This window comes from Orycteropus afer, unplaced genomic scaffold (assembly GCF_000298275.1).
Source record: "Orycteropus afer afer isolate SDZICR_OR568_19922 unplaced genomic scaffold, OryAfe1.0 scaffold00030, whole genome shotgun sequence".
NCBI lineage: Eukaryota > Metazoa > Chordata > Mammalia > Tubulidentata > Orycteropodidae > Orycteropus > Orycteropus afer.
In genome coordinates this window covers 15,131,707-15,146,758 of record NW_006921617.1, presented here as the reverse complement: position 1 = coordinate 15,146,758, position 15,052 = coordinate 15,131,707, and the positions used below count along the sequence as shown (strand labels likewise).

The 15,052-nt window shown below is 38.7% G+C and overlaps 1 protein-coding gene across 1 annotated transcript in view; it reads left to right on the top strand.

Annotated features, from left to right (window-relative positions):
* Positions 1–15,052, top strand: part of ENOSF1 (enolase superfamily member 1) — a 46,419-nt gene that overhangs the window by 15,925 nt on the left and 15,442 nt on the right. Inside the window, exons 3-5 of the mRNA XM_007935617.1 lie at positions 3,392–3,507; positions 14,457–14,543; positions 14,981–15,007. Of these exons, the coding sequence (XP_007933808.1) occupies positions 3,392–3,507; positions 14,457–14,543; positions 14,981–15,007 (230 nt within the window). The remainder of the gene's footprint in view (positions 1–3,391; positions 3,508–14,456; positions 14,544–14,980; positions 15,008–15,052) is intronic.

Below are 15,052 nucleotides of genomic sequence, written 5' to 3'. Positions count from 1 at the left end.
TTGGTTACATTGTTGTTTTTTCATGTATCAAATAGACCAATGCAGTTTTGAACAGATAGGAAAAGTAAAAGAATCAACAAAAGATGGGAAAGGAAGAATTTTAAGAGACAGGACAGTAGCCTCAAGGGTTTGCACACACTACAACCCAGACTTAGGTGCCCATGGTTATTACAGGCTTTAATGAGTGTCCTTCAAGTGCTGGAGGGTCCCGGGGAATGAGGTCCCCAGGAAGGTAGAGTGACGGGAGAGAACCCTTGGGTTTAGTCAGCAAGAAGCTGCTGTCAAGGGCCAGTTTTTTCCAGATAGGTTTTCTACCCACCCCATCCAACAGGGAAGGAAGCCTGAAGTGGACTATACTCTACCCTGGGGCCAGACTACAAAAGAAAAAAAACTCACTGCCATGGAGTCGATTCCGACTCATAGCAACCCCTCCTTGGGTTTCCAAGGCGGTATCTCTACTGAAGTAGATTGCCCAGTCTTCCTTCTGAGGAGTGTCTGGTGGGTTTGAACCGCCAGTCTTCTGGTTAGCAGTCAAATGCCTTAGGCACTACACCACCAGAGCTCCCTGGAGTCAGACCACCACGGCTAAATTTCTGAAAAGTGCAGTTAAGTTTTAGTTAGGTTTCTTCAGTAGTTTCATTTTCACCAAGGAAAATTCAAGTACTGTGTGCATATCTTAGAGCCATAAAAGATGAGATCACACTTAGCTTTTGTTAAATACGTTGGCTATCGTGATACAAACCAGTGGTATGCTTCAGGTCATGGTTTATAGAAACAATCAAATCTATAATACTGAGTTTGATATAGATAATCATATAGCTTACTGTAAGTCATTTGACTGCTAATCAGAAGGCTGGCAGTTCAAACCTACCAGCCACTCCTCGGAAGGAAGGTCAGGCAATCTACTTCCATAGTGATACTGCCTTGGAAACCCAAGGAGGGGTCACTATGAGTCAGATCCAACTGGAGGGCAGTGCATTCTTTTTTCGTTTTTGTAAACCACTTGCTCTTCAGCTTTTCTTTAATCCAAGCACCAGAGAGTGAGGAGGATTCTGTCTTCTTGCAGTTCTAGTGAATGAATATCTAAACTGGAATGATTATTTATCCCATTAACAAAGAGAACATAGCTGTTTCCTTAGCAGGTACACAATCATCTGAGCTGTTTTACACAAAGGTCAGGCACATCCTAAGAGCATGTGGGTCTCCTTGTAAACCTTCTTTGTCATGTATCTGCTTGATACTAAAATTGGTGCTCTACAATTATCCTGTTAAACGGTCTGAGAATTTTAAATACTAAAGCCATGGCAACACCAAACAATAAGTTTATCGATTTCTTTTTTTTTTTTTTTTTTAATAATAAATGCGTTACTCTCTTGATTTAATAGTTTTGGTCATTGTTGTTAATGCTATCAAGTTGGGCCTGACTCATGGTGACCCCATGCACAAGGGGATTAGGCTAATGTGAACCATAGGGTTTTCACTGGGTGATTATTTGGAAGTCCGTGACCAGGCCTTTCTTCTTAGTCTGTATTACTCTAAAAGCTCCGCTGAAACCTGTTCAGGATCATAGTAACACACAAGACCTTTACTGACAGATGAGTGGTGGCTGGGCTTGAAGTGCATAAACTGGTAATTGAACCCAGGCCTCCCGCATACCCCAGAAACCAAACTCTCTGCCATTGAGTCAGTTCTGACTCAGAGCAACCCCTGTTGGGTTTTCAAGCCTGTCAATCCTTGTGGAAGTAGATCGCCCCATCTTCCTTCCATGGAGCTGCTGGTGGGTTTGAACTGCTGAGCTTCTGGTTAGCAGCCAAATGTCTTACCCACTACACCATCTACCAGTGAGCTATCACAGCCCCTTTGGTAGTTTATACATAGTCTAAATATCGTATAGAATGAGCAAAGGATGTTGTTGTTATGTGCCATCGAGTCGGACCTGACTCATAGCGACCCCTCCTTGGGTTTCCAAGGCAGTGCCACTATGGAAGTAGATTGCCCAACCTTCCTTCCGAGGAGTGGTTGATGGGTTTGAACCGCCAGCCTTCCAGTTAGCAGTCAAGTGCCTTAGGCACTATGCTACCAGAGCTCCCGAGCAAAGGATAGAAGGATTTTTCCTGTACACTTTGTTAGTTTAAGGAGCTCTAGTGGTATAGTGCCTAAGGTAATCCTTTTGCAGAAGGAAGATTGGGCAATCTACTTCTGTAAAGATACACTGCCTTGCAAACCCAAATGGGGTCGCTATGAGTTGGAATTGACTCAATGGCAGTGAGTATGGGTTGTTTTGGTTTTTGTTGCTTTATTTATTCTTCATTTTAAACAAATAAGTCTTTTTAAGTAAAACACCAAAAGTGAATAGTTAATAATAATGCTGACCTAATTTTATGTTTAGCCCTTGAATTTAGGGAAAATGTAGTATAGTATATCATAATTAAGTCAATAGTAAGCAATTTGATGTTTATGAAAACAATATTTTCAAGTACTTGAACATTTTATATATGATTATGCCAATTGTGAATTTGTTTTATTTAAGCTTTAATAATGTGTTGGGCATATTGTAAATTCAAGGTATTTTTTGATACTTGGTGATAATGAATAGGTATTAAAAAAAAAATTCTGTAAGTCAAAAAACAAAATCAAGCCCATTGCCACTGAGTTGATTCCAGCTCATGTTGTTGTTGTTGTTATGTGCCATCGAGTTGTCTCCGACTCATAGCGACCCCTCCTTGGGTTTCTGAGGCAGTATCACTACGGAAGTGATTGCCCAACCTTCCTTCCGAGGAGTGGCTGGTGGATTTGAACTGCCAACCTGATGGTTAGCAGTCAAGTGCCGTAGGCACTACACCACCAGAGGTTCCCTAGGAGAGAGTAGGGAATCCATAGGGTTCCCAAGGCTGTAAACCTTTACAGAAGCAAACTGCCACATCTTTCTCCTGCAGAGTAACTGGTAGTTTCAAACCTCTGACGTTTTGATTAGCAGCTGAGTGCTTGATCACTGTATACTAGGACATCTATATGTCTTCTTAATCCCTAGGAATAAGGAACTAACAAGGGTCAGCTTTGAATCTGATTGTAGAACACTTTACAAAGTGCATAGGAAAATAATTCAAGAGCATGATTGAAACTTTCAGATCAATATTCATGTTTTTCACATGACAACCAATGTGTTTACTCTTCCGAAGTTAAGCTCAATGTGTTGTGGATAACAATGTGACATGTGTGATGTTAGTTATGACAATCATGGAAGATATATTTTGAGGAATTGAAAAGAGTATCTACTTTTTTATCTAAAGTTTTAAAAATAAAATGCCCACATTACTTTGTGGTGATTACATGTCTTTAATATATTGACTTCATACCAAAATATAAACAAAAATAAATTCTTTTTTAATAGTTGTCTGTGCTGTTAATGCACTTGCCCACCTTATACTGAACAAGGACCTCAGGGACATTGTCAGTGACTTCAGGGGCTTCTACAGGCAGCTCACCAGTGATGGACAGCTTCGATGGGTAAGAGGCCTCTTTTTTTAAAATAGTGATTTGGGTGAAAGAGAGCAAATTGGTTTTCCATTCATCCATGCGTGTTCTATTTACATTTGTTAAATGTAAATATGACATTTACTGCAATTCCCATACTGTAACAGCATTCTTCCCACTTCTTCTGGTGTCTACTCCTTCCTTTTGTCCTTCCTTCCCATCCCCTCCCACCTTCCTAGCTCTGTCCCTGGGCAAATGCTGCCCTCTTGATCTCAAATGCTTGCTTGTTCTAATGAGTGCATCCCCTTCTGATGTTATTGTTTACCTTATAGGCCTTTCTATCATTTGGCTGACAGTTGAGTCATGAGGGTTAAGTTCAGTTTCTAGCTTGAAGGGCCATAGTCTCAGGGGTTCCACCTGTCTTCCTCAGACCAGTAAGCCTGGTCTTTTTTATGATTTTGATTTTTGTTCCACATTTTAACCCACTTTATCTGAGAGTTCTCAAAAGAGGACTCTTTGGTAAGGGGCTTTTATAAATATTATTACCGAGGTGTAAGACGGTCTTTTGGCTGTAACAAATGTAAAAATAGAGACAGATTTGTACTTTTAAAGTAAAATATTCAGATGAATTAGGACTTGAACCATTTAGATAATATTTTGAGGTAATTTATTCCTTTCTATGAGTCTTGAATCTGGACATATTTGGATCCTTAGAACTCTCTCTAACCACTCTAATCTCCCACTCCCTGAACGGGAGGAAGTAGTCTAGACTCTATCCGATAAAGTATTAAATGGGCAACTTTTTAAAAAAAAATTTTTATTGTGATTTGGGTGAAAGTTTACAGATAAAATTCATTTTCCATACAGCAGTTCACATACACTTTTGTCTCATGAAATGGACTGCAATTTCCCACAATACCACAGCTCCCCTCCCCCACTTCCTCCCCAAAGCTACCTCTTCCCTGTGCCCTTCACTCCCATGCACTCCTGCCCCCAGAGCTATCTTCCTGTGCATACACAGCCCTTCTATTCTCCCACAATTGATGTCCCAAGGAGTGTGTCTCCCTAATGTAAATGTTCAGCTCATATGCCTGTCTTCTGTTTGTCTGGAAGCCACAGGAGTTGAGTTCAATTCCAGACCTGAAGGGCAGCTAGTGGCCATAGTTTCAGATGTTCCACCATTCTCTATCAGACCAGCAAACCTGGTCCCTTTTTTTTTTTTTTTTTAAATGACTTTGAGTTTGTTCCACATCATTCTCACACTCTCTCCAGGATCTCCTCCGAGCGGTTGACATTGGTAGCCAGGCACCATCTAGTTCTTCTGGTCTCATAGTCGTATAGGCTGAGGATCACATGGTGTACCATTGGCTTGGACTAATTGTTTCCAAGCATCTTTGGTTTTCTTCATTCCTCTTTGCTCTGGATAAGGAGAGACCCATTGTTGCATATAGATGGCCACTTGCAAGATTTTAAGATCCCAGTCACAACTCACCAAAGTAGGATGTGGAACAATGTTTTTGTGTAGTGTTTTATGCCCCCTGCAACCATGGTCCCAAGCCCATAGGTCCAACTACTTGCTCCCTCTGGGTAGCTGGCTATGGCCAAGAAGTGACTACAACCTTGTTAAATGGGCAGCTTTCTTGTGCAGAGATTATGTAACTTGTCTTGGAGGTGTGGAAGAGGTTACTAAGGACAGAGGCATAAGAGAAGAGCAAAGGTCCCCTGGCTCCAGACAGTCTGGAGAATTTCTGCCGTTAGATAGTACACAGGCTCCTGTGTCAGGTCTTTGCCTTGGCTGTTCCCTCTCCCTAGAAACTCTTCAGCCTTGGCTGTTGTTGTTGTTGTTGTTATGTGCCATCGAGTCGGCCCCGACTCATAGCGACCCCTCCTTGGGTTTCCGAGGCAGTATCACTACGGAAGTAGGATTGCCCAACCTTCCTTCCGAGGAGTGGCTGGTGGGTTTGAACCGCCAGCTGTCTGGTTAGCAGGCAAGTGTCTTAGCCACTATGCTACCAAGTCCCTCATTACCTTCAATTCTTTGCACAAATGTCATCTCAGTTATCTTCAAACCTTAAACTCAACCTACTTCCTGAAGTCTTCTTTAAACCAAACAATAGTTTAGCTGAACCAGTAAAGAGTGTTAGCCCTGAGCATTATGCTCTTTTTTTTTCTCTTTCGAGGTGAATATAAGATTTTATTTATTTATTTGTTTGTTTTTCAGTGTTCCCTCCCACTCCTGGTACAAAGAAAGAAAGTTTCCTTCCATGTATAACCCTTTCCTTCTCTCTCTCTCTTTTCTTTTTTAAATTTTTATTATGATTTGGGTGAAAGTTTACAGGGCAAATTCATTTTCCATAAAGCAGTTCACATATACTTTGTCTCATGATACCGACTGTAATTTCCCACAGTGCAACAGTTCCTCTTTCATTTCCTCCCCATAGTTACCTCTTCCCTGTGTCCTTCCCCCTCCCATGCATTCCTGCCCCCCCCCAGCTGTCTCCCTGTCCATATACAACCCTTCTATTCTCCCGTGATTGATCTCTCCAAGGAGTGTATCTACCTAATGTAAAATGTTCAGCTCATATGCCTGTCTTTTGTTTGGCTGGAAGCCCCAGGAGTGGGTTCAGTTCCACACCTAAAGGGCAGCTAGGGGCCATAGTGTCAGGGGTTCCACAAGGCTTCGTCAGACCAGCAAGTCTGGTCCCTCTTTTTATGATTTTGAATTTTGTTCCACATTGTTCTTCCACTCTATCCAGGATCTCCTACGTAGATTCCCCTCCGAGTGGTTGACAGTAGTAGCTAGGCACTATGTAGTTCTTCTGTCTCATAGTCATACAGGCTATGGATCTCATGGTGTAGTCACTTGGACTAATTGTTTCCATGCATCTTTGGTTTTCTTCATTCTTCTTTGCTCTGGACAAGAGAGACCCATCATTGCATCTAGATGGTGGCTCTCACTTCTTCAGGATATAAACCTAGTAATGGGATTGATGGATGTAATGGTATGTCCAGTTCCAACTTTTTAAGGAATTGCCATACTGCTTTCCACAGTGGTTGTATCATTTTACAGTCCCACCAGCAGTGTTTGAGAGTCCCAATCTCTCCACATCCTCACAAGAATTTGTTATTTTCTGTCTTGTTGAACTTTGCTATTAGTGCTGGGGCAAGATGGTATTTTGTTTTGATTTACATCTCTCTAATGGCTAATGATCCTGAACATTTCTTCATGTGTTTGTTGGGCACCTGAATATCCTCTTTGGTGAAGTGTCTATTCACATCTTATGCCCATTTTTTAATTGGATTGTTTGTCTTTTTGTTGTTGAGGTATTGGAGTTTTATATAAATTTTAGAGATAAATCCCTTGTCAGATATGTCGTTGCCAAATATTTTTTCCCAGTCTGTAGGTTCTCTTTTGACTCTTTTGGAGAAGTCTTTGGAAGCACATAAAAATTTAATTTTTAAAAGATCCCATTCATCAAGTTTATCTCCTGCTGCTTGTGCATTTTGGGTTATGCTTGATTGTCTGTTTATGCCATAAATTATAGCCCTTAAATTTGCTCCTGTTTTTTCCTTGAGGAACTTTATAGTTTTAGGTTCACATTTAAGTCTTTGATCCATCTGGAGTTAGTTTTTGTGTATGGTGTGAGGTACGAATCTTGTTTCATTTTTCTGCAAATGGATATCATGTTTTGCTAGCACCATTTGTTAAAGAGACAATCTCTTCCCCATTTAATGAATTTAAGCTCTCGGTCAAAAATCAGCTGACCATAGGTCGATGGATCTATTTCTGGTTTCTCAATTCTGTTCCACTGGTCTATGTGTCTGTTGTACCAGTACCAGGCTATTTTGACTACTGTGGCTGTATAGTAGGTTTTGAGATTTGGGAGTGTGAGACCTCGTACTTTGTTCTTTTTCAGTAATTCTTTGTTTATCCGAGTCTTTGTTCTTTCCACATAAAATTAGTGATTGGTTTTTGCATGTCCTTAAAGAATGTTGGTTGGATCTGGATTGGGATTGCACTGGATATATAGATTGCTTTGGGTAGTACTGACATTTTCACAATGATCAATCTTCCTATCCACAAGCATGGTATGTTCTTCTATTTATGTAGATCTCTTATGGTTTCTTGAAGTTGTCTTTTGTAGTTTTCTTTGTACAGGTCTTTTGTGTCCCTGGTAAGATTTATTTCTAAGTATATTATTTTTTTGATAGCTATTATAAATGGTATTGATTTCCTTATTTCCTTTTCAGCAATCTCTTTGCTGGTGTAGAGGAATCCAACTGATTTTTGGATTTTGATCTTGTATCCTGCCACTATGCTAAATCTCTCAATTAGTTCCAGTAGTTTTTTTGGTGAGTCTCTTGGGGTTTCTATGTATTAAATCATATCCTCCTCAAAGAGGGATAGTTTCACTTCTTCCTTAACCAATTTGGATGCCTTTGATTTCCATTTTTTTTTGCCTTATTGCCCTGGCTAGGACCGATACAATGTTGAATAGAAGTGGTGATAGAGGGCATCCTTGTCTGATTCCTGTCTGCAAGGGGAATGGTTTCAGTCTCTCTCCATTGAGAATAATGTTGGCTGTTGGTTTTGGATATAAGCCCTTTGTTATGTTGAAGAATTTCCCTTCTACTCCTATTTTCCTGAGTGTTTTTATCTGGAATAGGTGTTGGATTTTATCAAAAGGCTTCTCCACGTTGATTGATATGATCATGTGGTTCTTTTCCTTTGTTTTATTTATGTGATGGATGACATTATTTTTCTAATGTTGAACCATCTTTGCATACCTAATATGAACCATACTTGGTCATAATGAATTATTTTTTTGGTATGTTGTTAGAATCTATTGGCTAGTATTTTGTTGGAGATTTTTGCCTCTGTATTCACGAGGGACATTGGTCTGTAGTTTTCATTTTGAGTGATGTCTTTGCTTGGTTTGGTATCAGTGTTATGCTTGCTTCATAAAATGAATTAGGAAGGATTTCATCTTTTTCTGTGTTCTGGAATATTGAGTAGGATTGGTGTCAGTTCTTCTCTGAACGTTTGGTGGAATTCTCCAGTGAAATCTTCTGGACCAGGGCTTTTTTTGTTGGTAATTTTTTTAAGACCTGTTTGATTTCTTCTTTTGTTATGGGTCTGTTCAACTTTTTCACCTCAGTCTGTGTTAGTTTAAGTAAGTAGTGTATTTCTAGAAATCTATCCATTTCTTCTAGATTTTCAAACTTGTCGCAGTACAGTTCTTCATAATATCCCGATATCATCCTTTTTAATTTCTGTTGGTTCTATTGTGACGTTGCCCTATTCATTCCTTATTTGTGTTATTTGTATTCTCTCCCTCTTTTCCTTTGTTAAATTTCCAAGTGGTTTGTCAATTTTGTTAATCTTGTCAAAAAATCAACTTAGTCTTGGTGACTTTTTCTATTTTCTGTTCCATTGATTTCTGCTCAAATCTTCATTATTTCTTTCCTTCTGGAGACTATAGGCTTTGCTTGCTGCTCCTTTTCTAATTGTTTGAGATGTTGGTTTAAAGTATTGATTTTGTCTCTTTCTTCTTTTTGGATGTGTGCATTTATTGCTATATATTAGCCTCTGATCACTGCTTTTCCTTTGTCCCTCAGATTTTGGTATGTTGTGTTTTCATTCTCATTTGATTCAAGGGATTTTTTAATTTCATTTTTAATTTCTTCTATTACCCAGTTGTTTTTAAGGAGGATGTTACTCAGTTTCCATGTGTTTGGTCTCTTTCTGTTGATCTTCCTATTGTTGATTTCTTATTTGATAGCATTATGATCTGAGAAGATGCTTTGAAGTATTTCAATGTTTTTAAATTTATTAAAGCTTGTTTTGTGGCCTACATGTGGTCTATCCTGGAAAATGTTCCATGTGCACTGGAAAAGAATGTATATTTTGCCATTGTTGGGCGAGGTGCTCTATAGATGTCTATAAGGTCAAGTTGGTGGATTGTATTGTTTAGGTCTTCTGCATCTTTGCTGAGTTTCCTTCCAGTTGTTCTACCTTTGATTGAAAATGGTGTATTAAAGTCTCCTGCTATGACTGTGAAGTCATCTATTTGCCTTTTCAATTATGTTAAAGTCTGATTTATATATTTTGGAGTTCTTTCTTTGGGTGCATAGATATTTACTATGGTAATGTCCTCTTGTTCAGTTGATCCTTTAATCATTATATAATGTCCTTCTTTGTCTCTTATGGTGGTTTTTGTCTTAAAGTCAATCTGATCAGAAATTAATATTGCCACTCCTGCTCTTTTTTGGTTGCCATTTGCTTGAAATATCTTTTTCCAACCTTTGATTTTTAGTCTGTTTTTTCTTTGTCTCTAAGGTGTGTCTCTTGTTGACATCATATTGATGAATTATGTTTTCTTATCCAGACCGCAATTCTCCATCTCTTGGGTGGTGCATTTAATCCATTGACATTCAGTGTAATTATTGACAAGTATGAATTGGTTACTGTCACTTTGTTACATGTTTTTTAATGGGATTACTGATCTCTTTGTTCAATATAATTTTATGCACTGACCCCATTTTGCTTATGAATCATGTTATTATTTCCTTCATTGCTATTGTTTTAGTACTTGCTAAATATTTGTGCTTGTCCTCTTTTTCATTTTGATGTGAAGCTTTATCATTTTTCTTTGAGGTTACCCTGTGATTTATAATTTTCTTCCGAAGTTTAGAACAGTCCATTCTATCTTGCAATTGTCTTGACTTCCTCACCATTTAGAAGTTTTATAACTACACTATTTTTTTCCTCCTTTTGGTTTATAGTTGTCCTCATTTGCCAATTGATGTCTCTCGTTCCCTGTTTACAATCTTGAAAGCTTATTTTATGTTGGATAGTTCCATAGTTGGGTTGGTTTCTGGGTTATGTTACCATGTGTGTTAATGATCAGTTGTTGTTTGCTATTGTTGGTTCCCTGTCCAAAGAACTCCCTTTAGCATCTCTTGTAAGGTTGGTCTGGTTTTAACAAATTCCCTTAATTTTGCTTATCTGGAAATGTTCTAATTTTACCATCATATTTGAAGGACAATTTTGCTGGATATATAATTCTTAGCTGGAAATTTTTTTTCTTTTAGTGTTTTATATATACTATCCCATTGCCTTCTCACCTTCATGATTTCTGCCAAGAAATCAGAACTTAGTGTTATTGGTTGCCCTTTGTAGGTAACTCCCCCCCACCCATGCTGCTTTCAGGATTCTTTCTTTGTCTTTGATTTTGGTGAGTTTGATTATGATATGTCTTGGTGATTTTTTTTTGGGGTCTATCCTATTGGGGGTTTATTGGACTTCTTGAATGGACATATTTTTGTCTTTCATCATATCAGGGAAATTCTCTTCTAACAAATCCTCAACAGTTTTCTCAGTGGTTTTATTTGTCTCTTCCTGTTCTGGAATTCCAGTTACACGTAGGTTATTCCTCTTGATGGTATCCCACATGAATCTTAGGCTTTCTTCATTTTGTTTTTTTTTCTTTGATTGATCCCTTTCCAAAGAAATATTGAGGCATTTGTCTTCAGTGTCACTAATTCTGTCTTCCATTGATTCAGTTCTATTCCTTTGCCCATTCAATGTGTTATCTATTTCTGACAATTTAGTATTAATTTTCTGAATTTCTATCTGCTTATTTTGTATCCTTTCTCATTTTTCATTTGTTTTGTCATTTTGTTCTTGATTTGTCTTTTGAAATTGTTCTGGGCTTTTGTCTCTGGTTTCCTTAATTTTGTCAGTGTTTTCCTTGATCTGTCTCTCAATTCATTGAAGGAACCTAAATATAATTCTTTTGAATTCCTTATCAGGAAGTCCCAGTCCTGCTTCTTCCTCAGGGATGTGTTCTGGGTCTGTATCCAGGTCGCTTGTTTCTACTGCTTTATCTTGCTTCTTTGTGCGGACTGTGATGGCCTGTTGTCTTCAAGACATTGTGATGTTGTTGTATTTATATTTAATTGGAGATTGTATGTTGGAGTGATTTGCCTAAGATTTTCATTTTCTTTGTTTTGTTTGGATGTACCTATAAGCAAGATACTGTGCTCCTCTATTTGCTAATTAGCAGCACTTATGCACTCACCAGCTACTTTTTGGTGGGTGTGATAGAGAATGAGAGTGGGTGCACAGATCTCTGTTAGCTGTTTGTGAAGAGCAGGTAAGGGTGAGTCAGGCTCGTATTGGCTGAATGTATCTTTGGCCAGTTGGTGCAGAAGCATGTGGTGGCCCTCACTGAGTAGGTGGGGCTGCAGGAAGTACAGGTATGGTTGGGTCATATGGGCACAATTGCTTTCCAGTTGTCAGTCTCTGGTATGTCTGTGCTGTCCTCGGCAAGCAAAGCCTATTCTTAGGTCCCTGGAATCTGAAGGAGAAGGCTGTCACTTTATATATCCAAAATGGCTGCCACTTATAAATATTTGGAATGGCTGCTCCCTCTGAACAGCCAAAAATCCACAGCTTGGTCTGTCTCTTTCCTTGCTGTTTCCCTTTTTAATCATCAGTCACCAGTGCAGTCCTCCATGCAGCCCTTGGCAAGCAGGGCCAATTTTCAGGTTAATTTTCAGGTCCTAACACCACTTGGAAATATTCAAACTCTCCGTGCTGTCAGGATAGCTGACAGTCCACAGATCCAATTTTCTCCTTATTCACTGTTTTCACTCAGGTTCTTCTGCTAGTTGGTGTTTAATCCACTTCTGTATCTTTCTTGTGAAAACTCAAGGCTCCAGGATTCTCTTCTGTATCCATGTCAGCTGGTTTCTCTTTTCTTTGTTGAAGAGGGTCTGTGTAGCTTGTCTGCCTATTCCACCATTTTACCAGACATCGAATATTATGCTCTTTTAAAGAACTACCTACATGGTATCAAGTTGACAACAGCAACTCAAAAGATAGATGAGAAGCTTAGGGGTAGGGAGTGTATGTTAAAGGGGGAGGAGAATTTCAGAAAATGAGGGTGAGAATACGGTGGCACAACTTGAAGAATGTAATCATGGTCACTGAATTGTACATGTAGAAGCTGTTGAATTGGTTTTTGTTCTTTTGTGTACAATTTCAACAACAGATAATAAATGATTAAAGATAAATTAACTTTAGACTTAAAAAAAAAGTCATTTCTCAGGCATATGAGTTGAACATTTACCTCATGGTTAAAGATAAATTAACTTTAGACTTAAAAAAAAGTCATTTCTCAGGCATATGAGTTGGACATTTACCTCAAGTAGATACACTCCTTGGAGAGAACAATCATGGGAGAAAGAAGGGCTGCTTATGCACAGGGAGACAGCTCAGGGGGCAGGAGTGCATGGAGAGATGGACACAGGGAAGAGGTAACTATGGGGAGGAAGTGGAAGGGGAGCTGTTGCATTGTGGCAAACTGTGGTCAATGTCATGAGACAAAGTATATGTGAACTGCTGTATGGAAAGTGAATATGCTCTGTAAACCTTCACCCAAATCACAATAATAATAAAAAAAGTCATTTCTATAAAGCATGCCCTGATAACTTGGGGGGAAAAAAAAGGAAGAGCAAAGGTTAAGAAGAGAGAGGACACAATAACTTACATGTTTATAGATGTGAATTTGAGCCTTGAACTCAAGACTTGAAAAAAATGAGGTTCTAGAAAAAGAATTGTATCACAGAAAGATAAATCCAGTAACCTGGACTTTGCCCTGCCCCTTGATACCAAATGTGCTTTACCTACCTCTGGTTGATCTCTCACCCATGCAGAGAATGGCACAAGATCATGAGCTTTCCATCTTGTTATGGATTCCATTTTTAACTTGCTGCCAATCAAGTTAAACTTGCCTTGAAAAGAGTCAGCTTGATGCATCTGCCATTGGCTGAATCTGGGGCAATTCAAGCATAACAAACATGACAGTAATGGCTTATAACCCATTGAATAAAATAAGAATCCATGAGACTATTCAGATAACAAACAAACAACAAGGGAAAGTTCCTCATTACAGTCAAATATGAGCTAATAAATATAAAAAGAATGACAACATTAGAAAATCAACATATTGCAATCATCAAAATTGTAATTTGTATGAGAATGGATGCTGAAATTAGCAGGCAATCGCAAACTCCTTATTTAGAAAGGGCAAATGGTAACTTCATAGTGGAGAAACCAAGTGGACACTAACTTACCCATTGGTAAAAGTTAACATCCCTAATAATAAAAAAAATGACATCATCACTTATATAGTATTTATGCCAAAAAAAATGTGTAACTTGGATCTAGTCATGAAGGAACTTGAGAACAATCTGAATTGAGAAACACTATGCAAGTTCACTCACTAAAAATGTCAATATTAAAAAAAAAAGGAAGAATTGTTCTAGATTAAAAGACACTAAAGAAACATGACAACTAAATGTATGTAATATGTGATTCTGGACTGCATTTGATTCTAGATAAAGTAAAGTATGTTACTGAGACAACTGGTGAAATTTGAATATGGACTGTCTTTTAGTATTCTGCCAATGTTACATTCTCTGAATGTGATCATTGTATTATGGTTATGTAAGAGAGTATCTTTGTTTTTAGGAACTGCACATTGAAGTATTAAGGTGTAAAAGGGCATGATGCCCTCAACCTACTCTCAAATGACCAAAACCCAAAAAAATGTGTGTGTGTGTGTGTGTGTGTGTGTAAGGAACTCTGGTGACGTAGTGCCTAAGGCATTTGACTGCTAACCAGAAAGTTGACAGTTCAAACCCACTAGCCACTCTGCAGAAGGAAGACTGGGCAATCTACTTCCGTAAAGATTTGCTACCTTGGAAACCCAAAGGGGGTTGCTATGAGTCAGAATTGACTCAATGGCAGTGAGTTTGGTTTGGTTTATATGCATGTGTATGTGTATGTGTTTTTAAAGCTTTTAAGCTAGTTTCCATAGCTACAATTCAATTTTTGAAGTGTGTTCCTAGCTCTGAAGTCTAAATATCTTCCTCACTTCTAAGTAGTGCTGGTGTGTTTTGCTTCTAACCAGATTGGTCCAGAGAAAGGTGTTGTACATCTGGCCACAGCAGCTGTTCTAAATGCCCTGTGGGACCTGTGGGCTAAGCAGGAGGGAAAGGTAACTAATCTAATAAGCACTTCTGTGGCTCTTTGGGATAATACAGGTGACAAAGAAATAAACATTTCCTTCTTGGGCAGCCCTGTAAAGACTAAAGACAAAGGCACAGCAGGCCCCCAAAAGGAAAAAAAAAAAAAAAAAAAAAAAGTTTCTGTGAATGGTTTTGTTTTGTTTTTCCCCTGAGAGATGTTGGCAGTAGTAAGGAAATTGTAAGAATTGGTAAGAAAGGGTTGAGAAAGAGGGGAAGGGACAGCAGTGGTGATAGAGTAAGGGGGCAGCATAAGGCACAGACAGCGTTAGAGATGAGGAGGGGGTGGGGGGAAGTCAGGTGCCTGTTTAATAGAGGGAGTTTGCTGCTAGTGTGCATTTACTGTCAGAAAAAGTATGAATATTTTATACATATATCTTACAAATCATCATCTCTTTTTCTCTTTAAGCCTCTATGGAAGTTACTTGTTGACATGGTACGTAAATTCTTTAACATTACAGTTGTTTCTGTGGACGAAATT